At 34.9% G+C, this 12,845-nt stretch overlaps 1 protein-coding gene across 1 annotated transcript; it reads right to left on the bottom strand.

Moving 5' to 3' along the window:
* Positions 1 to 206: 206 nt before the first annotated feature.
* Positions 207 to 11,204, bottom strand: LOC125650788 (multidrug resistance-associated protein 1-like). The gene is made up of 26 exons (XM_056166622.1): positions 11,053 to 11,204; positions 10,548 to 10,721; positions 10,246 to 10,371; positions 10,005 to 10,142; positions 9,773 to 9,895; positions 9,618 to 9,679; positions 9,395 to 9,526; positions 9,145 to 9,300; positions 8,847 to 9,024; positions 8,474 to 8,728; positions 8,317 to 8,382; positions 8,095 to 8,232; positions 7,795 to 7,941; positions 7,523 to 7,674; positions 7,097 to 7,400; positions 6,641 to 6,808; positions 6,124 to 6,438; positions 5,791 to 6,022; positions 5,366 to 5,676; positions 4,703 to 4,902; positions 3,114 to 3,240; positions 2,693 to 2,941; positions 2,443 to 2,601; positions 2,040 to 2,206; positions 1,721 to 1,915; positions 207 to 769 (listed from the first exon to the last, which is right to left on the bottom strand). The coding sequence occupies exons 1-26, from the start codon at positions 11,116 to 11,118 to the stop codon at positions 658 to 660; spliced, it is 4,452 nt and encodes a 1,483-aa protein (XP_056022597.1). The 5' UTR covers positions 11,119 to 11,204; the 3' UTR covers positions 207 to 657.
* Between the last annotated feature and the right edge of the window lie 1,641 nt (positions 11,205 to 12,845).

The raw sequence follows: 12,845 nt of genomic DNA, 5'->3' as shown, positions 1-12,845 counted from the left end.
GGATTTACATAACCATGTCTCCGAGTATTGCTTGCAAACGGTATTAATATTATAGAGCATGCATGCTTCCTTGAGAATGACTATCCGACAAAAAAAATTAGTCCAATATTTTTTAAAAGGTATGATTAGGGTAAGAATATAAAACATGGTAAAAGACTGAAATTTCGGGAAAGGTATCTTTGAAAATAAATTTAGAGAAGAACATATATGGTAAAACGACTAGATTTAATGAACAAATCATCATAAAAATAGATGAAACATTTTTACATTCCCAATGATTTGAAAATAATTCACAACATACATGGATAAAAACAAATTTGTTCATATACAAGTACTTGTAAACAGGAAGATAACAATAAGTACAAAATACATGTAGGCGCAAATCAGATAAAAACAAAACATTCAGAAACACATACCATAGTATTTCTCATGCTACAGTGGACAATTCAAATTAATGTGTTAATGAATACACATATTATATAAGTTTTTCTTTCTCGAGATCAACTCAATACAACATGAACACTGAAATAAAGCAGTAAAGCACCATTGGAATGGATATATAATGAACAAAAAGGTATTTTGGCACCAAGAAGTTATCAAATATTTTTGTCTATTAGATCCACGATAGGGACAATTACGTCCATGTCTTTATTCTGTCTACACTAAGTTAGCATCTTTGGCCATCTTGTAGAATGTACTTTCTTCATCTTTCAGTAGCTCGTCAGGAGTAGCAAATTCTTTTATTTCCCCTTTATCCAGTACCATAATCCTGAAAGGAGAAAACAGATGAAATTCTAATATCAGTATTTTCACTAACCTCACTAATTATAATCTTAAACAAATATGAACGTGCGTGCTCGATTTATTGAATGTGCATGTAATAAGGTTACTTTTCTGAATTATCCAACAGTTATGTCAAAGACGTATCAAATCTAAATACATTTACAGTCTACTCCAGTTATATTAAATTGGCTTATATCAGTGGCGGATAAAAGGGGGCGCAGCCGGCGCCCCCCCCCCCCCCCCCCGTAAAATTTTAAAATTTAAAGTAAATTGTGGTATCTTGTTTAGAAAAATGTACTAAACAATAAAAGAAGCAATCATTTCTTTCACTCCCGGAGCAATAAATGACAAAATCGTTTGATTTCTTGAATAACTTTACTTTGAGAACTTCATTTTTCCCAAAACCCCTTAAAATTTGCATTATTTTGCTAATTTCACCTTATCAAAAATGATAGAAAATAGTACAAATGACTTAACTAGGAGACATATTTCAAGGGCTATAAAATCTGCAAAATCTAGGAGCTTTCCGGGGGCTTCGCCCTGGGCACCCAGACCTCCTGCGTCATAAAATGGCGACCCCTCCCCCCCCCGTAACAGCAATTCCTAGATCCGCCCCTTTATATTGAATTATTTCTTATATTGAATTTAAATTATATTTTATAGCTCAACATCAATTATATTGAACTTTGGAAATAATGAAATGTTCTCATCAGTCTCCTTAATGTCAGTATCTCCGGAGTAGACTATAATAATTCAGAGTTGTCTTCCTTTGGGGGTATTTTCTTCGTGTTCTACCGTAAGATTTAGAATCGTTTGAATATGATTTCCACGGTAAGATTTAAAATTATATGAATATGGTTTCCATTTCTATTGCATCATGTTTTAATTTCCAGTTCATTATGGAATATCATGAATCATTATGTTATTTATAAGATACCTGGAGTAGTCCATGATGGTGTTGAGTCTGTGTGCTATGGTTAAGATGGTACAGTCCGCGAACTCGCGTCGGATCGTGTTCTGTATCAATTTGTCCGTTTCAAGGTCAACGGCCGCTGTAGCTTCGTCCAACACCAATACCTTAGTCTTTCTTAACAGAGCGCGTGCAAGACACACCAACTGCCTCTGTCCAACACTGAAAATATACGTGTATGTATATTAAAATTTATCTTTGGAAAACAAGTAACTGTAGGAACCTCATCCATTTCAATAGTATCACTAAGGACGTTAACTTGCATAGAACTACCATCTTCCCTTACCTTAAATTTTCACCACCTTCTGTGCATTCATGTTGAAGACCATCTTCTAAGGATTCAACATATTTCTTTAGATGAGCATGTTCCAAAACTTCCCACAATTCTTTATCAGAGTAGGAATTGAATGGATCCAGATTCATTCGTATTGTGCCGGAGAAGAGAATGGGATCCTAGAATATACCCCAAATAATCAATCAGGATACTGGTGAATAAAATGATTGGTATGGTTCAAATGAATACGAATATGAAGTGTTTGAAATAGTGTAATGTGAGATTTGCCATTGTTCAAATATATACCTGAGGAATAAATGCGAGTTTTGTATTGTTCAAGTATTTACTTTCAGAATTAATAAAAGGTGAAGTTAACGAACAATGAATTTGAGTTTTGTATTGTTCAAGTATTTACCTGAGGAATGACTGTGAGTTTTGAACGAAGGTCGTGTAAACCAATGGTAGATATGTTGATGTCATCAATAGTTATACTGCCTTCAGCTTTTTCAAGAATTCGGAATAAACCAAGAGTCAATGATGATTTTCCAGCACCAGTACGGCCAACTATTCCGATCTGAGGAAAATGTACAGATAAAGATGAAAACCTTCACAATGATGTGAATCAAAATTTACAAAAAATACAAAGAGGTCTTATTTGCATGTACCTTTTCTCCAGAGAAAATCTCGCAGTCAATTCCTTTCAAAACCAAGTCCTGGCCTTCGCGATATCTCAAACTAAAATTGGAAAATGTTATGTGACCTTCATGAGGCCATTCTGGAGCAGGTTTAGTCTCTTTGATCCTCCATTCTGCCTCTGGTTTTTTATCAATATATTCCTGAATCCGTTCAACAGATACGATGTTTGTATCCATTTCAGTGAATACGTGAACAATCCAGTTAAGTATTCCTGTCACCTGAAAACATAATTAATATGTATATCAACAACACAAAACACACCACAATTTATGGAAGCAAATAACTTTTATCAATGCATTCTATTATTATGAATATTTCATTATATGTAGAATATCTTAAAACTATGTAAAATCATTAATTTACTTTTTAAAATATACTAATATTACTCACACGACCAGAGTAAGTCATAACAAGAGCAATGATCCCGCTTGACAGTACATCTCTGCGACAAGAAGCCAGGATGCAGGCAATAAACACCAAAATATTTCCTAGAAACTGTAAACGAATCCCCAACCATCTGAAAATATATTAATAATATATTGTTTATACATTGAACACAAATTAAATATCTATTTATCAAATATGGATTACAGGATTCTCATTGTTAGCTTGTGGATTGCAGGATTATCATTGTTAGCTTGTGGATTACAGGATTCTCATTGTTAGCTTGTGGATAACAGGATTCTCATTGTTAACTTGTGGATTACATGATTCTCATTGTTAACTTGTGGGTAACAGGACTCTCATTGTTAACTTGTGGATAGCAGGACTCTCAATGTTAACTTGTCAATTACAGGATTCTCATGGTTAGTTCTTGGATTACAGTATTCTCATTGTTAGCTTGTGGATAACAGGATTCTCATTGTTAGTTTGTGGATTAGAGGATTCTCATTGTTAAGATTCGCATTGTTAGCACTTGGATTACGGGATTCTCATTGTTAACTTGTGGATTACAAGACTCTCATTGATAGCTTGTGGATTACGGGATTCTCATTGTTAACTTGTGGATAACAGGATTCTCATTGTTAGCTTGTGGATTACAGAATTTTCATTGTTAACTTGTGGATTACAGGATTCTCATTATTAACTTGTGGATTACATGATTTTCATTGTTAACTTCTAGATTACAGGATTCTCATTGTTAGGATTTTCATTGTTAACTTGTGGATTACGGGATTCTCATTGTTAACTTGTGGATAACAGGATTCTCATTGTTAGCTTTTGGATTACAGCATTCTCATTGTTAACTTGTGGATAACAAGATTCTCATTGTTAGCTTGTGGATTACGGGATTCTCATTGTTAACTTGTGGATAACAGGATTCTCATTGTTAGCTTGTGGATTAAAGGATACTCATTGTTAGCTTGTCGATTACAGGATTCTCATTGTTAACTTGTGGATTACAAGATTATCATTGTTAACTTGTGGAATACGAGATTATCATTGTTAACTTGTGGATTACAGGATTCCCATTGTTCACTTGTCGATTACAGGATTCTCAATGTTAGCTTCTCGATTACACAATTCTCATTGCTAGCTTGTGGATTAAGGGATTTTCATTCTTAGGATTCTCATTGTTAGCTTGTGGATTAAGGGATATTCATTGTTAGGATTCTCATTGTTAGCCTGTGGATTACAGGATACTCATTGTTAACTTGTGGATTACAGGATTCTCATTGTTAACTTGTGGATTACAGGATGCTCATTGTTAACTTGTAGATTGCAGGATTCTCATTGTTAGCTTGTGGATTACAGGATTCTCATTGTTAACTTGTGGAGTACAGGATTCTCATTGTTAATTTGTGGATTACAGGATTCTCATTGTTAACTTGTGGATTACAGGATTCTCATTGTTAACTTGTGGATTACAGGATTCTCATTGTTAACTTGTGGATTACAGGATTCTCATTGTTAACTTGTGGATTACAGGATTCTCATTGTTAACTTTATAAAACGTATCGAAATCGAGTCTGCTATACCTGTAACACATGGTGTTTGTAACTTCGGCTTTATTATAAGCATCCCGTCGACGATCACATTCCATGGCGAACTCTGAAGTTTTGTTGAAGGCACGGATTGTGGTGACACCGTGTATGGACTCACTGAAGTGCGAATATTGGGGTGATCTAAGGGCGCTGCAAATCCTCCTTGTCTGAGTCGCTGTGGCAGTGAAGAGTCTCTGAAACGAAACATGTTAAGTGTTTTTTACTTCTATTACTATTTCACAGTGTTATTACTTTTTACTTGGCTCAAATATGGAAAATGCGACCAAATAATAACCAAAGACAACCCACTTCCCTCGGCTTAAAATTATACCCTTACACGTCCCAAAAAGCATAAACAAGTTCATATAAGAAATATGGGCATTATCGCGCGTGATTAATAGAATACGTATCTAAGCCTTTGATATAGAATACAATAGAATTCATAATTCATATTCGATCACGCACCGCCATGTCACCTGTCCACTATTTCATCATCAACTTTCCCCAAGTACATGTAAGTCTTGTATTGACTCAAACCATGTATTTTTGTTACGTAATAAATGATGACTAAATATATCTATATTTACAATACGTGTCACGGTGAATCACACGTGTGAGAGTTTTAATTTTATATAATCAAAAGTATATATGCATTACCTGTACGAAAAAGTAAACGATGCACAATGGTATCACAAAGAATAGAATGTTCGGGGTTCCCAGAGTAATGATGCCGATTGTGAATATCAGATGAGGAAAACATTGCATGAATGACTGTGTTATCCAGGGAAGTGGTCCATCTAACGTTCCCATGTCTTTTGAAAAACGATTGATAATCCTGCCAATCGGAGTCGTATCAAAGAAGTTTAATGGTGCTCTCATCACACTAGACAAAGCATTTTGATGAAGTTTTCGTGCTGATGTAATGGCAATATAAGCTGTCAAGAATTGTATGATTACGTCGAAGATAGCTGTAAAAAAATTAAATGAAAAAATATTGAAAGCGCCGAACGGTCAGATTTAACGAAAACATATTCATATATATTATTCTCGATGATGACTTTCTCAGAAAGGACTGTACGTACTTCTTATTAGACCTACTGAGCCATATACAATTAGTCTGTGTCTTTCGCTCGATTGTTGTACACTTGTTGATACATTTAATGATGTACAGTTATCTGTGTTGTCATTGTTCCATTCGCTGAGCCAATATTGATTGTAATGAGAGGTGGTGATTTCGGCAAAGCAGAAGAAACACGAAAGCAAAAGAATCGGTCCAGCGGCCTTCAAATAGGTGGTGTAGACAGACCATTTGACCTACAAATGGCATATATACCTGATTAATACCGCACTCATATCTAGGTGAAGGAACAAAACAAATTGTGAAACTCTTTGAAGCCAATTCCTTTTTTGCTTACCTGACCAGTTTCCACTGCCTCTTCTTCAATAAATTTGGAGTCTTTACATTTATTCTCAGCTTTTGCATTTCCTTCTACCTTTGAGTTACTGAATGCTGAAAGTTGTCTGTCTAGAGATTTGGGTATTTCCTCGGTTGTTTCCTCGTCTGAGCTGGACTCCTCTAGCAGATTATTTCGTATAAATTCTGCAAAAGCGCCATTACTTTCCATTAATTCGCCGTAAGTCCCGACTTCCGATATTTCTCCATCAACCATGCTGATGATCTTGTCCACACTCGGAAGAAAGCTTATGGCGTGCGTTACAAGGACGCGAGTCTGTTAATAAACAACCAAAATGGCAATATAAAATTTGATTCAGAAAAAATATTCATCTACTTATAAAAATACACACACACACACACACACACACACACACACACACACACACACACACACACACACATACATATATATATATATATATATATATATACATGCATATACGGTCATTCACCATACCAATGAAGTTTAGTATTACCTTATTTCGAAGGAGTCCACGTTTGCCAATCACATTTTCAAATATATGTCTTCCGACATGCGCATCCACAGCGCTGAGTGGGTCATCCAGTAGATAAATGTCTGCATCCTGGTAAACAGCACGTGCCAAACTAACTCTTTGTTTTTGACCTCCACTAAGGTTGATTCCCTGTAAAACACGAGGTCTCCATTGATATCAACATCTACCTTTCACAAAATTTATCAATATTGATATTGAGACAGATATTGTACTGATCATAGATACCGTACAAGACGCTTATAACGGACACGCTTATCATGAATTCACACTTATTGTAAACTGATATTTATTCCCACATCAGAGAAAGTTAACTCTTTTTTGCTGGCCATGTAGGTTCGATATAAGCACGTTGTACGGTATCTACAATATATTTTACTGTATACATTATGATGTACGGTGAACAACATTTAGTTATACCTTTTCGCCGATTTCAGTTTCATCTCCTCCAGGAAGAATATCAAGATCAGGTCGTAGAGCGCATGTGTCTAACACTTTACTGTAATTCTTTTCACACATTTCCTTTCCAAATAAAACATTTTCCTTCAGAGAATTATTTTGAATCCATGCTTGCTGAGTTACGTAGGCCATAGAACCCTTTACACAAACATCCCCAGAGACCTTCTCCATTTCTCCAACAGCGGCGGCCAACAGTGACGATTTCCCGGCACCCACAGCTCCAACCACAGCCACCAATCCTCCGTCAGAAATGTCCATGTCGATACTGCATCATACAGAATCATTTTTATACAAGGCGATTTCATACGTGTTAAAATTCCGTAATAGAAATACTGGCTCATTTTCTCTATGATAACAAAACACTGGTACCTTGATTAATTGACTTACTTCTTCAAAATAGGATTTTTGTATTTATTCCAAGCAAAGGATGCACGGTTCATTTGAATCGCCTTCTCTGCCTTTTCATTATGCTGAATAGCCATCTCATCAATTTCTTCGTTATTCAAAAACTTTTGAATTCTCTTCAGAGCTACTGATGTCTATAAAATTGTAGAAAATAGTCTAATAAGTATATCTACACAGGTGCCAAATATTTGTTAGACATTATTTCAATTATCATAAATGCCAATGTAAGATAATGTAGATTAAAAGACTAAAACCTCAACAAGAGATGTGATGACGTGTGGCATGTGGAGAATTGGTCCTTGAAGAATCCCAAGCAATGATATTGTGTAGAATATTGTCTTTGTTGTCATAGAGTTATTCTCATCAGACCACAGGTACATAGCAAACATTACGAATGTTATCTGCAAAATAAAGTACATCAAGAGCTATTGTCGTCTGAGATTCTGTATGTACATGTATCTAACCACAATATATTTTGTTATATGTAATGGATATGCATAATAACTCTAAAATGATCAAAATATTTGTTTATATGAACTGGTTATAACATTTACCAGGAATTCTGATATCCCCCATATAAAGAAAGAAAATATATCAAAATATTTCCTCTTCATTTTCCCACGCAGTTCTTGGGATCGAATGGATCCAATTTTGTCTTCAAAAGAGGGTTCCCAAGCGTACAATTTCAATACCTGTAAATGAAAAAACAAAGACATTAAGCAATCCGGGAGGTATATCATATTTTAAGGATGAGAGAGAGAAAGAGAGAGAATTACCTTAATTCCATTGAAGACTTCATTCAAGACCTTCATTCTTTTATCTTCAATATCTTTCCCCTCTTTCTGTAATAGTAACCATATTTGTTTAAGTTAAAGAATTTAGATCAGATATATCGAATTTTGCATTATGTTTAATGTATCTATAACGACTTACATTGATTTTGTGATGCTTCTTTGCTATAGACACATTCATCGGAATGAAAACTAATAACAGACTAAATCCAACAAGAGCAGCTGATTCCAACTCCTGGTACAGGAAATAAAGTGCCACGCATGCCTGAAACGGCCCAATCCATAGGAAATGTAATTCAAAGAGAGCACGAGTGATCTTCATGGCGTCATCAGCCATCAAATTCACCATCTCTCCCACGGTGCTGTCTTGTTTGGATCCGTGTGAAAGTTTAGTCATCTACAAAGGGACACATCAGTCGTAATTTTTCAAAGTTGTTTTGATTTAGATTCGTATTCATAAAGGACGATAGTTTTGACATGAAGTATTCCTACTATATACAGAGTTAGTGACGTACCTTTCTGTAGAGGGCACCACATACAGACGTTCTAATTTTGATTCCAAGCATATGACAAATGTTGTCGTCGTAGTTACCCATCAACAGTTGTACGACATCAACTGAGAATTTGACACAGGCGAACAAGACTCCATGCCAGAGAAAATCATTTCTATCCTCCGCGAAATCAATTATATATCTGAAATATACGTGTATTGCAAGTAGCATAAATATAGTTTATATCCTGCTCTATTGATTTTTAAAGTATGCTAATTTTTTGTTGTTGAGAAAAGCTCGTTTTTTGAAAAGCTGTACTCACTTGAATAGCAGAGGTCCTCCAAACTGCAGAACGTGACGGAAAATTCGCTGCAGAAAATTAAGGATTATCTCGTATGAATGGACCTTAAACAGCACTTTGACCAAACTGGCTTCTCCTGTTATTCCATCTGATTTGTTGTTATTGATTTCAGGTTTTCTGTATGGATAAGATATAATTGTATATTACATTTATATTATACGAAATATTAAGTGCTGATGATAGATACGTGTACATTTATTTCTATTCAAACCTTTTTAGTTTCTTTACTTCGTCACGCCATGCGTTTTCAAATATCGGAACAGCAGATTCTGATTTCAACTCTGTTTGGAGTTCTACCATATCTTCGGCCTTCAGTGGTCTCCTGTAGGCTTCGCGTACTAGACTGCACAAGAAATGGGGAAAACGTATTAAGACATCTAAAGATCATTTTGGTTTTTAAACGAAAGATATCACCGACACAAAGCTGTACTTACCCAGTAAACCAAGAAAATGTCAGTATTGAAAGAATTGTACTTTTTTCAGCGCATCGTTTCTGCTGTAAATAAGAAAATGTTTGCGGATTATTCAACTGAAAATTTTTACGACTGTTAAAAAGACAATATGCTATTCGAATTCGTTTAGAAATTACCTGGTACTTTTCGTTATCATCAGGAAATCTGTCTACAAATAGCCCTGTCAGGACTAGCTGACCAATAGACAGGAGAGATTGAAGCGACAGGAGACACAGTCTGTTATCCACATTGGTTATTTCCTGAAATAGTCTTCTCATTTAGTGATTTCTTTCAGTACGACTCACATTTGTTACAAATGAGAAAAATAATCAACTTTATTATCGTGCTGTGTATGATGTGCTTTCATACCTGCTTAAAAATCCGTCTGATATGCGACTGAAGCATCAATGCAAGGCTGACTGACATCAAAAACCAGTAGCTTAATAAAAATCCAGAGGAGCGGATCTTTCGTTGGCGTTCAGTTATAATCATATGGTTTGCTATAATCTAGAACAAATCAAGACAATTTGAATACTGTAACTTTATAAATGTGCATAAAATCGTGGTAACAAATGTACAGGAACAGAGCAGCTTATCACTGTGACGTTACCATGGTGATTCCAGTCAGTAGTGAGGAGAAGAAGGCGGGTGTTCCCCAGGCATCGCTCAGAGAATTCACATACACCGTTTCCAAGCATTCCAGAAACGAGAGGAACATAAGTACATAACACAGAATCTGAAATGCAAAGAGTTAAGTTTCACTGTCATGGACGTCAGGTGTTACTTGTTGATTTTTTTTTATTGATTTTGTACAACATACCTCAAAGAAATTCCAATTATATGTTCTTTTCCTTATTTCTACCAAATGTATTCCGTGAATTAAAAAAGATTAGATTCATAATCACAACTTACATTTTTAGCGGAGCTAAGTCCAGAATGGGGTTGTTTTGAGAGTTCCTTCGGCAGCAAAAACAGTCTTAATGGAGATAGAATCAACAGAAAGAGGCACGGGATCCAGGGTAGAATAGTTTTCTGGAAGCATGACGTCAGATCTGGGGTGGCCGTGTTCCATGTTAGGTTGGAGTCCTAAAAGCAACACGATATCAATAAACATGTTAACTTGTTAATAACATAGAAATGATATTGATTACTTTTAAAATAGCCATGATTTTTCATCACTAATTAGTAATATGTGAACGTAAATAAAGAAATAACCTCGAGTGGGTTGATCAACTTTATATAATTCTTTAATTTTTCTCAATATGTCATTGTGAATAATTGAAATTAAACCATAAATCGGGAGTAAAACAAAAAATGTTGGTTGTGTGTGAAATATCAGTTTAATATCAAGTCTATCTTCTTGTGAAATTTCGCGAAATTAATGAATAAGAAATAGATTATCTTAAAGCAATCATACCCAAAGAGCTTCTCCAGAGCAATAGAATTCAATCCTATCAATGATATGTTCCTTCACTTTGTCCATTGTACAGGTGTATTGAGGTTCTGTTGATCAGCGTGGCTTTTAAACAGACCCAGGTGCTAAAATTAGCCAGTCTGTAATACACGGAAACACCGTATGACACATTCTTGATGAACTTCGGTTAATATCCCGGCCCAATCTCCATTACGTACATGGGACCAACTCGTTGTCGAAATTCCCTAACTACTCATTCTGTAAAGTGGGTTTTCTGAAATGACCAATAACTTAATATTTTTGAAAACTATTGATTTTTGACAAAGATAACGTGTATTGATTATCGAAATTACATTTTGAATATAGACAAGTTATTGAACACGGAGGCCCACTGTGTATGAACATCTCTATTTACAACATTAACACTGTGTATGAACTTCTCTATTTACACCATTAACACTGTGTATGAACATCTCTATTTACAACATTAACACTGTGTATGAACATCTCTATTTACAACATTAACACTCTGTATGAACATCTCTATTTACAACATTAACACTGTGTATGAACATCTCTATTTACAACATTAACACTGTGTATGAACATCTCTATTTACAACATTAACAATCAGTATGAACATCTCTATTTACAACATTAACACTGTGTATGAACTTCTCTATTTACACCATTAACACTGTGTATGAACATCTCTATTTACAACATTAACACTGTGTATGAACATCTCTATTTACAACATTAACACTCTGTATGAACATCTCTATTTACAACATTAACACTGTGTATGAACATCTCTATTTACAACATTAACACTGTGTATGAACATCTCTATTTACAACATTAACAATCAGTATGAACATCTCTATTTACAACATTAACACTGTGTATGAACTTCTCTATTTACAACATTAACACTGTGTATGAACTTCTCTATTTACAACATTAACACTGTGTATGAACTTCTCTATTTACAACATTAACACTGTGTATGAACTTCTCTATTTACACCATTAACACTGTGTATGAACATCACTATTTACAACATTAACACTGTGTATGAACTTCTCTATTTACACCATTAAACTGTGTATGAACATCACTGTTTGCAGCATAAACACTGTATGAACGTCCTATTTGTAGCATTAACATTGTGCATGAAGATCTGTCTGAGATTTTTTATAGTACTTAGTCTTGCACGGAATAAACTGTGATAAATTGAATTCGATAATACGGCACACTGAAAGAGAAGGAAGGATAAAGGTTGTATATGGCACTCCATTTTCAAAAATGACAATGGACACACACGCAGATATATGTATAATATATATTTAACTATAGCGTGGCTACCTACATAATGGGTAATAAAATAAAGTAGGGAGATCTCAACATCTAAGAAATAAGAAATGATTTTCTAATTCTTTTCTTTAAAAACGGTCAGAAGTAGGACAATGACCTCACCAGCATTAGCAAGTTCAAAACATCAAGCAAATTTATTTTACTTGTTATTTTGGCCAATGAAGTCTTGTTCCCATAGTTTCAAAAAATATCGTTAATAAATTTTAATTCAGGGAATAAATGGATATTTTACTCTGCTGTTTATTCCACCGAAGATTATGGTCCCCCTACTTCAAGTTCCCCGGGTCCCATTTTAGTGTAAAATGTTACAAATGTAAAATGAGGCTTTGTGGCCCTCATGTTTTATAACTTAAGAAAATACGTGCACATGTATGATGTATATCTTCTAATTGCATCTGTCTGAATGATGTAAAAGAATC

The sequence above is a fragment of the Ostrea edulis genome, chromosome 5 (assembly GCF_947568905.1).
Source record: "Ostrea edulis chromosome 5, xbOstEdul1.1, whole genome shotgun sequence".
Lineage (NCBI taxonomy): Eukaryota > Metazoa > Mollusca > Bivalvia > Ostreida > Ostreidae > Ostrea > Ostrea edulis.
The sequence above is the reverse complement of the archived record's forward strand: the minus strand, read 5'-3'. Positions and strand labels throughout refer to the sequence as shown.